General features: G+C 52.7%; 1 protein-coding gene across 1 annotated transcript in view; it reads left to right on the forward strand.

The window, feature by feature from the left end:
• The window catches only part of LOC104530124 (chromodomain-helicase-DNA-binding protein 6-like), a 15,222-nt gene extending 4,123 nt beyond the window's left edge, over positions 1-11,099 (forward strand). The window contains 8 exon segments of the mRNA XM_010174618.1: positions 1-1,402; positions 1,996-2,144; positions 2,440-2,646; positions 3,285-3,731; positions 4,411-4,605; positions 6,555-6,674; positions 7,694-7,798; positions 9,849-11,099. The exon segment at positions 1-1,402 is cut by the window's left edge and continues 161 nt beyond it. Of these exon segments, the coding sequence (XP_010172920.1) occupies positions 1-1,402; positions 1,996-2,144; positions 2,440-2,646; positions 3,285-3,731; positions 4,411-4,605; positions 6,555-6,674; positions 7,694-7,798; positions 9,849-10,739 (3,516 nt within the window). The 3' untranslated portion in view covers positions 10,740-11,099.
• Positions 11,100-13,182: the final 2,083 nt, after the last annotated feature.

Here is a 13,182-nt window from a genome sequence, read left to right on the forward strand (position 1 = left end):
TGGTGGGAGTGCGGCAAACATGACCGGGACCTGCTGATCGGCACTGCCAAGCACGGCCTGAATCGCACTGACTACTACATCATGAATGACCCCCAGCTGTCTTTTTTAGATGCATACAGGAATTATGCCCAGCATAAAAGAACAGGGGTCCCAGGCCCAGAAACCCTGTGCTGCCTTTACCAGACTAACTCCAAACTCTACAGTTCCCCTCTGTACAGCCAGCTGGACCGGACTTGCGAATCCCTGGAGAGTGAAGCCGAGAGTCACATCAAGCTGGAAACTGTAGACAACACTATGTCCCAGGCTGGGGGCAGCCCGCCTGACGCCAGCTGTGAAACGTTCATGTCTAAAGTCCGGGACATCATTTCCAATAACTACGATGAGAGCTCTCTGCCGGACTCGCTGGTGTGCATGATGTACGACGAGAAGGCCTGTAACAGCGAGCAGAGCTCCCTCGCCCGAGACAGCCCGAGCTGCACCGATGTTGGAAGCAGCATCGCTAAACTCTCTGAGGGCAAGCTAGAGGGGGACGAGGATCCCTCCAGCTGCGATGCAGATACCATGAGGGACACTCCTTTCCTAGAGGGTTTGCAGGTGGGCTGCGACCGAATGGACAGTCAGAACGAGGAAGCTGAGCCTTCACCTTCCACCCCTGAGAGCGACCCCTCGCAGAGTGTCCCAGCAGAGCTCTGTGGAGCCTTGCAGCAGAAGGGAGACCTCGCCAGCCCTGCGCCCGTGCTGCCCGAGCACAGTGCCATGGAAGGGGACATAAGCATGGGGCTCTACAGTCCCAGTCTTGACAACTATGAATTAAAGGTTCCTCCTCAGCAGAGGTTCATCAATCTGCTGCAGGAGAAAGGAATGCAGGCAAAGTCAGGGCCAAGCCAGAGCCACAGCGAGGAAGATGAGGAGGAAGAAGAGGACGATGATAACTCTGAGGCAGCAGCAGATGTTGTGGAAGACTTGAGTGGTCTCAGGACCAGGGCTGGTTGTGACCCTGAGGCTAATGAACTGGGGGGTGAGGAGCAGAGCTCTGGCCTCCCCACACCCGAGGACACTTGCCCAGAAGACGTGAATGAAGAGAGAGAGTCCCTGGGGCTGGGTCCACCCGAAGGGCTGGAGGAACTTGGGCCAGAGTGCAGGCAGGACCGTGGCCTGGATGAGGAGAGCACCCTGCAGCACTCACCGGGCCAGGCTCAGAGCCGAGCGTTCAGCCTGCCTGCGCCTTTGCTGGGGGCCCCAGGGGCAGAGCCCCCCTGTGCTGTCGGGGAGGCCTGGGGCCGAGGGGCTGAGGGGCAGGTGGGCTGCAGAGAGGCCCTGCTCCCCGAGACCCAGGGGGTGAAGCAAGAAGAGTGTGAGAACAGAGATGAAGGGGAGAAAGCCAGCAGCAGCCAGAGTCAAGGTACAGTCCTGAGAGCTCCCTCTGGTTGACGGTCACCTCCAGCTGGGGTGGGAGGGATCTGGTGTCCTCCCTGCAGATCCAAAGCCTTGTGGCTGCCAAGCCCCCAGAGCAGCTTCTCCTCTGCAGGAGTTGGGGTCTTTCTAGCTAATGTCATTGGCAAACAGAGGGTGGGTGGCTGTGTTTGCCAGCAGGGCTGGCCAGAGTCCCTCACCCTGAGCCCCAGCAGCCCTTCTGCCGTGAGCATCCCGTGGAATGCAGGATGCCCTTCTCTTCCTGGCACAGGGCACTGCCTGGCCAGCAACTCCCTTCTGGAAAAGCATGTGCCCTACTCCTCAGCCACCCAGGGTATGGAGGTGGTCAGGGATGGGGGCTACTGCAATACAAGCCCCCCAGACTCAGCCCAAGGCAGTGGTGGCCCTTCCTGAGCAGTCCCTGCCATGACCCAGGGCTGGGGCTGCTGCATTTCTTGGTGGCTTGTTGGGGAATGGGAGCCAGCTGGGCACTGGGGTGGGACAGTGTGAGGAGTTGCTCCAGCCCTGAGAGGGCGAGAGGGGCAGGGCAGTGATGGGCTCTGTTCTCTGTCGCTTTCTCAGATGGTCCAGAGAAGTACTTGGAAGAAGAGAGCAAGAGTTCTGCTTCTGTCCTGCCTGGGGAGATTGATGACCTTCAGGATGCCCGGGCACCAACCATAGCCCAGCTGTTGCAGGAGAAGACTCTTTACTCCTTCTCTGAGTGGCCTAAGGTGAGTTTAAAATGAACACTCTTTGCATTGCAAGTGTTACTGCGTAGTCCTGAGCAGCAGCGGCTCAGGCAGCCCGAGCTCTGCCTCCTGGTCCTCCACACATGGCTCCTCAGGGGTGCAGGGGTGTTGTAACTGGGATGCTCTTCTCAGGCACTCACACCATGGACACACCTGCCCCAGAGCAGTTCCCTGCTGAGCTGAGGTCACCAGGGCTGAGTTTGTCCTTAACCCTGAGATGACGTACATGAGTCTGCCATTCGAGTCCCAGCCTGCCATGATCCAATTCTGTTTGCAGGACCGTGTCATCATCAACCGCATTGACAACATCTGCCATGCCATCCTGAAGGGCAAGTGGCCTTCCTCCAGCCAGCAGTTTGAGACACAGAGCCTGCTGACAGCTCCGGCAGTAGCCAGCAATGCCGGCAGCAGGAACAGCTTTGCCGAGGCAGAAGCCCCTGATCCCAGCTACAGTAACGGGGTGTTAATCTCCCAGGTACAAAAGGTGAGGGGGACCCTTGGGCAGGGACAGGCTTGGGACTCTGGGGTGAAGCGTTGCCCAGAAGTGCTCAGGAGTTTCCCAAGAGGGGTTTTCACTGCCTCTTGGTGTCACTTGTGGTGTGTAACACAAGTGGCTTAAGCCACTTGGTCCCCTCCACTGAGGGCTCCTGGTGAGCTGCCCGTGCCCTCAGCTCCCTGCCAGCCCTGCTCCCCTCCTGGCAGCTCTGCAGCTCCTGTGGCTGTAGAGGTGCTTCCAGAGTCAGTGCAGGAGCACCCAGCATGGTCAGGAGGAAAAGGGGACACTGCTCTGGTGTCCCAAAGGAAAGGGTGCAGGAGAGGGAACTGCCCCATCAGTCACCAGCTCTCACTGTTGGACACAGCACAGAGACAGAGCTGCTGCCCAGCTGGCGGAGCACCCAGGGTTATATCACCTTTGGAGGTCAGGGGGTGTGTGAGGGTGCTCCTGCTCCATCCCCACACAAGGCAAGAGAGGTGTGATGTGCCCAGGGAAGGGGCACCCTTCAGGGCTCCTGCAAAGAGGCAGAGGATCGTGCCCGTTAGCTCAGTGTTGGGTTGAAGATCGGTGGTCCCCGGGCAATGCGTGAGCAGCCATAACCCTCTCCATGGCTTTGATGCACACAGGAAGGTTTCCTGACTCCTGCCTTTGCAAAGGACGAGCGGAAGCACCGGAGGCCCTATGAATTTGAGATGGAGAGAGACGCCAAACAGAGGAAGTTGGAGCAGCTCGCAGCAGCCCATGTTCATCAACCCATTGTGCTGAACGGCTGGCGTGATGCGGCAATGGACTTGTCCAGAGCCTCTGATGGGTCCCCAGGGAACTCCTCTCCTTTCCCCCTGAACACAAACATGCCCAAACTGGGGACCATGAACACCCTCCAGGGCTCCCTGGGCATGGACTTGTCTGGCATCCTCCAGGCTGGGTTAATCCATCCTGTCACGGGACAAATTGTAAACGGCAGCCTCCGAAGAGATGATGCTGCCATGAGGAGGAGACGGGGCAGGAGAAAAAATGTAGAAGGGATGGACCTCATCTTCCTAAAGGAGAGGCCTCTTCCAACCAGGCTGCAGGTGGGTTGGTGCTTCCCCCTTTCACATGGCCCTGATGGAGTCAGCGTGATCTGTCTCATGGTCCAGCTCTCCCCTTCAAGCCTGCTGCCCATGAGAATGCTGGACCTCCTCCAGGAGAGCTTGGCTTGTGCTGGAGCAGGCAGGAGCAGATGCTACTCCAGGAAGGAAGGGAGGTTTTTCCCTCTGGGTTGCAGCACTCTACCTGGAGTGTTTGAGTCCTGCTAAGAGTTTTCAAAAGCAGCTGTCCCACCTCAGGGGGTGTCTAGGGTTAGAGAACATGAGGAAAGGTCCTTGACTGCATTGGAGCTGTGGCCAAGAGCCTGCTGCACCCTTTTTACTTCTACCCGGGGGTCCTTTTAAAGAAGAATGGGGCTCTGGGAGCAAGACCAGTCCCTCTAGACCTCTTTTAGGAGTGATCTGGTGGGAAGTTGGTCCTCCTGGTGATTAGGGTGTTTCCAGGTGAGTTCAGAAGCATCTCCCAGCTGTCTCTGCCCTCCATGCCACCAGTGCTGGGGACTGAGGGGAAGTGTAATGCAGGGGTGGGCGGTGATTTAAGGAACAGGCACTGGGAATATGTGGATGGGAGCAGATGACCTGCTTCCAGAGCTTTGTTTATCTGGGTACACATGCATCCCCACGTGCTGCTGATGGGCTCTCCCTGCTCCTCCCTCCACATTAGGATGTTCAGGAAGACCAGCCGCAGCCCTCCCAGACCAGTCCCCTCCCCGACGGGCTGGTTGCTGCTACCTCAATTGCTGCTACCTCAACTCCACAGCCAGTCCCAGCTGCAGGCAGCCAAGCAGAGAAGACTGTCCCGAACAAGAGTCTCCTCGACTGGCTCCGTCAGCAGTCCGACTACACACTCGACTACACAGTAAGAGTGGCCTTTGGTGGCACCTGTGTGTGTGTCTGCCTTGTGTGTTAGGTTTTCTGTGGTTGCTCTCGAGTGCAGGGCTTCCACCAAGTGTCTCAAACCGCAGCCTCTTTCCCCATACGATGCCTTGTGGTGTTCAGGGCTGTTTGGGAGGCAGCGTGGTCCCCTCTGCAGCAGTGAAAGTCACTTGCTGAGCTGCATCCTCCTGCCCCAAGGTCCGTTCTCCAGCTCCAGCGCATCCATCTGCCCAATGCACAGTGAGTCCCGCGTCTTTCAGAAGCACTAAGGATGGGGAGAAAAATGAGAAAAGAGACTGAGGATGCTCAGGGTCTGTGTTCAGGGCTGTTTGGGAGGCAGCGTGGTCCCCTCTGCAGCAGTGAAAGTCACTTGCTGAGCTGCATCCTCCTGCCCCAAGGTCCGTTCTCCAGCTCCAGCGCATCCATCTGCCCAATGCACAGTGAGTCCCGCGTCTTTCAGAAGCACTAAGGATGGGGAGAAAAATGAGAAAAGAGACTGAGGATGCTCAGGGTCTGTGTTACTCTCTTTCACCTGGGGTCATTTTAAGCAGTGCTGTTGTCTTAAATAACATTCCCAGCCAAGCGAAACCTCCTCGCTTTAAAAACTGGACCGAGGCGGCCGTGTTGCCGGCTGCAAAGGCTGCGGGTGCGTGGCTGCAGGAGCTGTCAGAAAGCAGAGGCAGAGAGTGGGGTGCAAACTCTGTCTGATTCTTCTTGCCGTTTCCTAAGCACCCAACTCTTGGTTTCACAGGTTGGTTTGCTCCAGGTTTCAGGTTATTTAGCCCATTAGGCCCTGTGGTTGGCAGAGCACAGGCTGTCAAACAGAGTAGGAGGAAATGTGGTGGTAATACATAAAAGACTGCATGTCTTGGTCCTGGAGGATTGCCTGCCTGAGGCAGGGATTCCCTGGACCTTGGAGTACAGGCATGCCATTAGTGTTTTGGAGCTCGTTAGAGGTGAGAGATGAGGAGCCCAGCTCTCACTCAGGCAGGATGACCTGTCCTTTCCAAGTCCAGAGGTATGTGCAGCTCTGTGCCCAAGGCCAGACTCCCAGGAACGCTGCAAGAAGCAGTCAGATGGTGAAGCAGGTGTGGAAGTGCTTTCCCACTCCTTTCCATCACCCTTGCCTTCCCTGGGGGCTTACTGGAGCTCCCCCAGTCTGGCCATGCTGCTGGTGAACCTCTTGCTCCCAACAAGCCCCTGAGCCAGCCCTGCGGGATGTCCCCTGCCAGGCAGGTATCCTCTCTCCAGGTAGGATGGAGTGAGAGCTGCTTTGGGGTACGGCAGCAGCTCAGCTTGTTGAAGGCCAGACCAAGCTCAGGGTCTTTTCTTTGACTCTCAGGGATCTGAGCCTGCGGTAGTTCATTGTGATGCTACGTCCCTGCAGGCACATTGACACCGGGACTCGGTGCGTGTGCTGGGTGTGCAACAACTCAGCTGTAGCTCCGTAGGTTGCAGTCCTGAAGGGCTCTGATCCCAAAGAAACACGGTGCAGCAGCTCTGCGGTGGGAACAGCTGAAATAGGAGCAAAACAGCACAGATGAGCTGGCAAGAAGCTGTATCAGACTGACACGAGATGGAACACACCGACCTGTTCTATCTGTTTTTCCTAGCGCCCCGTTTACAGATGCACATGTATGAGTTGGCAGCAGGTTACAGTTTTAGGATTGGAAGGGAATTAGAAAGGGCTGGAGCAGTCTAAGTGGAGTACACTGAAAAGCCTTTTATACCTACAAAAATTAATTCTGTTCATTTTTGAGAGCTGGCCTTGTGGCAGAGACCAGCTTGTGGCACTGGAGCTGCTCCTGCCCGAGTCTGCGGGGACCCTCTGTCCCCCGGGAGCTCATCTGTGCCGCTCTCCTGCAGGGCTTGTAGCCATCCAGGCTCATTAAGCCATCTAGTCTCATTAACGTTGTCTTGTTTGCACTCCAGAATTTTTCAGACAAGCCCAAGCAGAGGAGGCAACGCTGCAAGGACCCCAGCAAATTGGACATTAACTCACTCACGGGAGAGGAGCGGGTGCCTGTGGTACATAAGGGTACCGGACGGCGGGTAAGCGAAAGCCCGTTCTGTGCTCTGCCCTTGAAATGCTTAGCAGACCCCGAGCTCACCTGGGGGAGATTTAATCCAGAGAAGCCTACGGATAGGACAAAAATCTGGAACATGTCACTGATCTACACTATCCTGTGACATGCGTATGCCCAAGGGGACACAGACCCGCAAAATAAGTGACTTTCTGTGTGAAGTGAGGAAAATCTGAGTGTTCGCCCTTGCCAGGGTACAGACCCCACAATGGCAAAGGGATCCAACCTTTGGCTTTAAAGCCACCATCAGCACAGCCCTGGCTGGCTCTTCCCATTCCAGGTTTGACTGTTCCCCTTGAATTCACTCCAATACACCACAAATTGTGAATTGCCATGTGCAAATCTCTGTGTTTTGTTCCTCCCTACGAGGTGCAGGCAGAGCATACCAACACCCATCCACGTGCTGCGCCTGCGGGAAGTGGAGGGTTTGAAGGGCTTTTTCTTACTTGCTGAGCAAGGAGCATGGATTTGCTTGTCCGCAGTTTAATCTCCAGTGCACTGATGGTCACCTCTCTGAATGAGAAGGGACGTTCAGGGATGCTTTCCACCCAAATCCAGTTCTTAAACACACCTAGGACTGCACTAGGTCAGAATGCGATGTGACATTAATCACATCTAACACCAAAACTAAAGAGTGAGGCAGAAAGAGGCTGTTGCAGCCACATCTGTATTTCCCTCTGCTACACCCACAATGGCCATTGGAGACCTGGGTGAATTGGTGGGTTTGTCTGGTTCTGAGCATGGCTTCTATAGAAGCTCCGTCCCCATCATGGGGAGGGCGATGGGACGGGCCACAGAGGCTGAACTTGCCTTTTCTCCCTGAACTGTGTGTCTGGAGGCAGCAGGCACAGACCAAGTCCCGCAGAGATGCGTAGCAGCCAAATTGCTGCCCAAAGCAAGGAGGTAGGGGAAGTGTAATCGTATTTCTTGTATTATTTGACATAACTCTTTCTGCAATAGAGGTCATCCTTCTGCTGTGTTTTATAGTTAGGGGGAGCCACGGCACCAGCATTGAAGGAATTGCCAAGGTGGCTTGATGCAAACTTGGAGTATGCTGTTGCAGCTGACTGGGCTGACATTGTTAAGCTTTCAGTAAGTTAGAGCTTTTGGAGAAATCTGTATCATGTCATCTTTTCTTTCCCCTCCCCATCCCCACAACCTTTCTCCAGTGAGGATCTGGGAGCTGTGAGGTAGGACCCCGGCACACGGGAGGGAATAGCTGCAGGGCCGGCAGCACCGGGAGCACTGGCCTGGCAGAGGGAGGTTGGGTGTGTGCCGCAGCGCCGAGGCATTGCCAGGGGAAGGAGAGAAGGGGGTCAGCGCCCAGGGAATGGGCCTCAGCAGCTCAGGGTGACTGTCCAGAGAGCCTTGGGATGCTTAGAAATAGGAGGGGCAAGAGTAACGCCCTAGGGGCAGTTATCGACCTTGGGCGCTGGATGGCAGGGAGTGGACAAAACACATTCTCGTGGGTCAAATTTTCAAAAACACCCTCGGCTGAGGCTTTTCATCAGCTCCTGCACACTGTCTGTGCAGCCCTGGGCCTGCGACGGGCCCCGCAGGTCACCCAGCCTGGAGGCTCAGACAGGCAGGGAGAGGGGCAGGAGGGAGCTGAGCCTCACCACGCTGTCACCCTGTTCCTCACGCTGTCCCTGCCCCGGTGGGTGGTGGAGCCCAAAGAGGAGCAGCGCTCTCCCCTCCGGCACCCGGGCGCTGCCCCGTCGCCCTTCCCCACCCTGTGCACTGGCCGTATCCAGGCTCCTCCCTGGGGTCCCTCTCACCTGCTCCCTGGTTTGGTGGCTGCGGTGGTTTGTGTGATGCCCTTGCAGGGGGCTGGAGGGACAATCAATTGGCTTAGAGGTTTGTACTGCTCTCAAATCTGCTTTTCATGAGTGCTGGAGGTTTGGCACGATCTGTCCCACTCCCCAGGGAGCTCCTCCACATCTGGGCTGGTGTCAGTGCTCCATCTGGGCGGCCAGCACCCGTGTGAGCTGGCAGCTCTTCCTTACCTCATTTGCAGGGGACGGTCTCTTTGCTGGTAGGACCAGCTGTGTGCCTGGCCACCACCCGGGTACCCGCTCACGCGCCCTGGTCCGGCAGCTGCATGCCCGTTAGCGTGGACACCCCCGAGCCCCATCAGCGCTTGGCTTTTGGCGAGTGCACGTCTGTCCCTGCACGTGAACGCGGAGGGACGTCCGGCTGCTCCGGGCGCTCTCGCGGGCGGGAGCGTGGGGTCGGCTGCCCGGCAGAGCCCAGGCACAGTCATGGTCCCGTGCAGGTTTTCCCATGGGCCGGTGGGAGGAGAGCAGAAGATTCTCCCTCTTTGGGCAGCAGCTGTGCTGTGCAGACAGCCAGGGTCATCTGGTTCAAGTTCTGCGCTGCAGGTGTTAATGGGAAATATTTTTCCTGCCTATAATCTATTACTGGAAATGATTCAGAGAGTGGTGATATTGAAACGTGAGGGAGCCACGAAGGGAAATGTTTAAGTGTCTGTGATGACAATGCTGAAAAATGGAGTTTTAAACTGTGCTATGGATCCCCCCTGTACCACGCTGTGTCACCAGGCAGTCTTGCCCAGTTGTGGCCCCTGGGCTTTGGTCCCGTATCTGAATGCTCAGAAGAACCTTCCTGGCATCTCAGGGAAGCTCTAAGTGGGAGCTCCTCAGACAGACAGCACGTCCACTCTCTATGTGTCATCCCGTGCAGCTTTGCAGTCCTGCAGAGCATTGAAAATTTGGCCCTTCACATCTAAAAGATGTGATTTTTCACTTGTTACTGAAGCCACAATTAAAGCTGGGGAGGGAGCTAAGTTGGTGTCTGACACAGAGCTGCCCCGGTGCTTCTCGTGTTGTGAGCAGCTGATGCTGAGGGCTCTGGTGAAAATGCAGGATAAAAATGTGGTTCCTCCTTTCCTCCCTGCGCACTTTGACGCTGCAGTATCATGCCAGGGCAGAGTGAGGGTGTTTTGCATTTGGCAGCATCCCTTGGGGAAAAGTTGTGCGTACCTCTCAAATTCCATATCATGTAGGCAAATATTTCTGTGCTGACACCATCTGGGATGCAGATGCAAGCACAGAAAAGCCAGATTTCCTGTGATGCTGTAATAACTGTCAGACATTTTCTGTTGTGTGTGTTTCATTTTCAGGGCTATTTACCAGAAAGCAAATTCAATCGGATCCTAACCGAGCCGGTGCTCCGAGACGCGGGGCCGCGCCGGAGGGGGAGAAGGCCCCGAAGCGAGCTCATGAAAGGCGCTGGTGTTGTAGCAGATTCTTCTTCTGGAATGGGACCACTGTTCATGAACGGACTGATTGCTGGGATGGATCTAGTAGGACTTCAGAACATGAGAAACATGCAAGGGATCCCTGTGACCGGGCTGGTTGGGTTTCCTGCTGGATTTGCAGCAGTGCCCGCCGGCGAGGATGTGAAAAGCACCCTGAGTATGTTGCCCATGATGCTGCCGGGCATGGCTACTGTACCCCAGATGTTTGGCGTTGGAGGACTTCTCAACCCCGCCATGACAACTACTTGTACTGCGACTGCTCCGACTTCGTTAACAAGCACAACGAAAAGTGGTACAGCCAACGCAGAGAAAGCTGCTGAGGAGAAACAGAGCAGCCAGGATGTGAAAAAAGAAACTCTCTCTGAAGATAAGCCTGGTCCTAGTCCGTTTTCTAATCAGACAGAATCCGCAATAACTACCAGTAGTCCTGTAGCTTTTAACCCGTTCCTTATCCCAGGGATGTCTCCTGGACTGATCTATCCCTCCATGTTTCTCTCCCCTGGCATCGGCATGGCGCTGCCCGGCATCCAGCAAACCAGGCACTCGGAGGCAGCCAACCTGGAAAGCCAGAAGCGGAAGAGAAAGAAAGCGAAAGGGGAATCGGCAAACCCAGAGCCAGAAACTGTCTCGCTGCCGGAAAAAGAAGCTGCAAACAGTCAAAACTGTACAGAGCAAACCCCGCCGGTGTCAGCAGAGAAAGAGCAGGACGGACCGGCGGAGGAGGAGCGCAAAGCGGCTCGCGATACCAATTAGAACTTCTGTTTCGTTGAAAAAAAAACAAAACACAAAAAGATTGTGGCTTGTGAGTTTCTTATCCCATAAACTCTTTGTTACTTACCCTCCTGCCCCGCTCTGCCTTCATAAACCTGTGTTTCCATGAGAAATATTATCTACCTAATTCCCTGTCGGAAAAAACTCTGGTGACATACTCCATGTTAATAGTTGCAGGGTCTTGCCACTTTATTAGATAAACAGTGTTGTCTAGCTAGTGTGGGAGGCACCGAATTCCTGTTCTGTTTTTCCAGTCGTTCATCCCAGCCGACGATAGCAAATCCAGTCCTCGGTCACCCCCTCAAATCGCTCACTCCTTTGAGAAGAAAAAGCGGCAAAAAACCAAGAGCAAAAGCAAAGTCTTTACCTCTTGGTCTATGTGCAGACAAGGGTATGTCTGTCTACAGCGACACTGAACGAAAAAGCCTGTATTTGGGGGTAAAAAGCACAGCTATAGTACGTGCTAATGTGTATTTTTGATTTAAAGTATTTCCCTATTTTATCATGGTTACTAGAATAGTAGTATAGACAGAAGTATATAACTAATGATTGAAAATGCATATATTCATTTCTTTGAAAGGCAAAACATAACTGGTAGTGATATAATTTCTTTGTCATCCCCCCACCTCAAAGGTTTGGAGACAAACTGCAGTGAGTGAAAATACGACGTAGACATTCTTTTGTATTTTTTAAAACCAAAGTTTGGTTTTACGTTAAGTGGAGTTTAGTTGCCCTTTCCTGGATAGTCACAAGAACTTCTCAGCTTGAGCTGGGAAGGTTTTGCACATCTTGCATGACTTTTTTGGGATTACTGTACCTGTAGCTACCAGTTTCTTCATCATTCTGCTCGTCTTCAGTTCTCCTCTATGGCGTTAGTTCTCTATGGCATTAGAAGTGCTGTAAAGGTATTTTTTTTCCAGCCATGAACAGGCCACACTGATTTTAACGCTCTTATATGAACACTGAGGCTTTTTTGAGTTTTTCTATTTTCCACTCCTTACCCCATGTCCTTGCAGCAAACAAGGAAAAGGCTGTAGGCCAGCTTTCCTCTTTGGGGAGTCCTCTAAGAAGGACCACTGAGACTTTCAGAGCTCGAGTTTCTTTTCTAGCGTTAGACTGTGAAGAGATGACCTTGGCGTCTTCTTTCCATTCCGTTTGCTGTTGAACAGTATTCCTGAGTCCGCCCCCGGCACTGGCAAATGGTTTTGACGTCCGCATTTTCAATGGCCAGGTTTTAATGCCGTCAGCCCCCCGCAGCTCTGGGTGCTCACACTCCTCCACAGGCAACTCTTCTTATTTCTCCTTCCCCTCACTCCTCGTTTAATTTTTTCTTTCACTTGGGCTTGTTCTTATTTGCAGCTCATGGTTTGAGACTTGAAATTAACCCACAGTGGTGCAGCAGTGAGATAAAAGGCAGGCTGGTGAGGGAGTTGGGAGCGTGCTAGTCATCGGTTTCACATTTGGTTGTCACAATTTACTGTATTTTTTACTTATTTTCTGTTACAGTTTTGCTAATTTATCAGATGGTCCAAATGTTTTGACATAACTATTTCAGTTTGCATTATTTATTTATGATGCTTTTTGTCATTGTCTTTTATACATTTGGGATTATAAATTATGTACATGTTAAAATTAGCATCTCAAAGAAGTCTGTTACCCATGGTCTAAAAAGCATTTGGTTTATATTTTCACAGATTTATTCCCAGTTTACTGGATTGGATGATTTTTTTTTTAAGTATGTAACCAATCATAATGCAACACCCCCCCACCCCCCCGGTAATTAAATGTGTTCTATTTAATAACATCCTTGTAGCATAGATACTGTATTACTATCGACAGATTTCTTAGAAATGCTGCTATCTCTATTTAACTAACATTTTGTTCAGTTTTGCCTCCAGTGGAAGCAGAAAGGGTTTTTTCAGCTGTTAAATCCAAAATCAATATAATTTATTTATGTAAAAAAAAAAAAAAATCACGATTGATATATTTTTGAACCTTTTAAGTACTAACTTTCTTTTTATTCAGTAGAAGAACATGTACTTGCCCTAAATCCTTAAAATACAAATGCTATAAAACTTCATATATCTTCAAAGCCTTACTGTGAATGGATACAGAAACCTCTTCAGAGTCCATTTCTCGTGACGGGATGGTTTTTCCAGGGTTACACGTGTAAGGAACAGGGTTTAAAGTGAAATTTATTTAGCCAGCATGCTCTATACCTTGTTCTTCCTTATCGGACATGTATGCTCCGTCTCTGGGTGTTTAGGCTTCTCTTTGACTGCTACTTTGTGACCCTTTTGCAACCCGATATACTCTGTGGATTATTTAGACTGTAAGGCGTAAGTGGCTTCTTCTTATTTTCCATCATATCCAAAAACAAATGCCAAATTTTCACCGGCTTTCATGGCTACTCACACAAACATAC

This window comes from Antrostomus carolinensis, unplaced genomic scaffold (assembly GCF_000700745.2).
Source record: "Antrostomus carolinensis isolate BGI_N321 unplaced genomic scaffold, ASM70074v2 scaffold35988, whole genome shotgun sequence".
Classification (NCBI taxonomy): domain Eukaryota; kingdom Metazoa; phylum Chordata; class Aves; order Caprimulgiformes; family Caprimulgidae; genus Antrostomus; species Antrostomus carolinensis.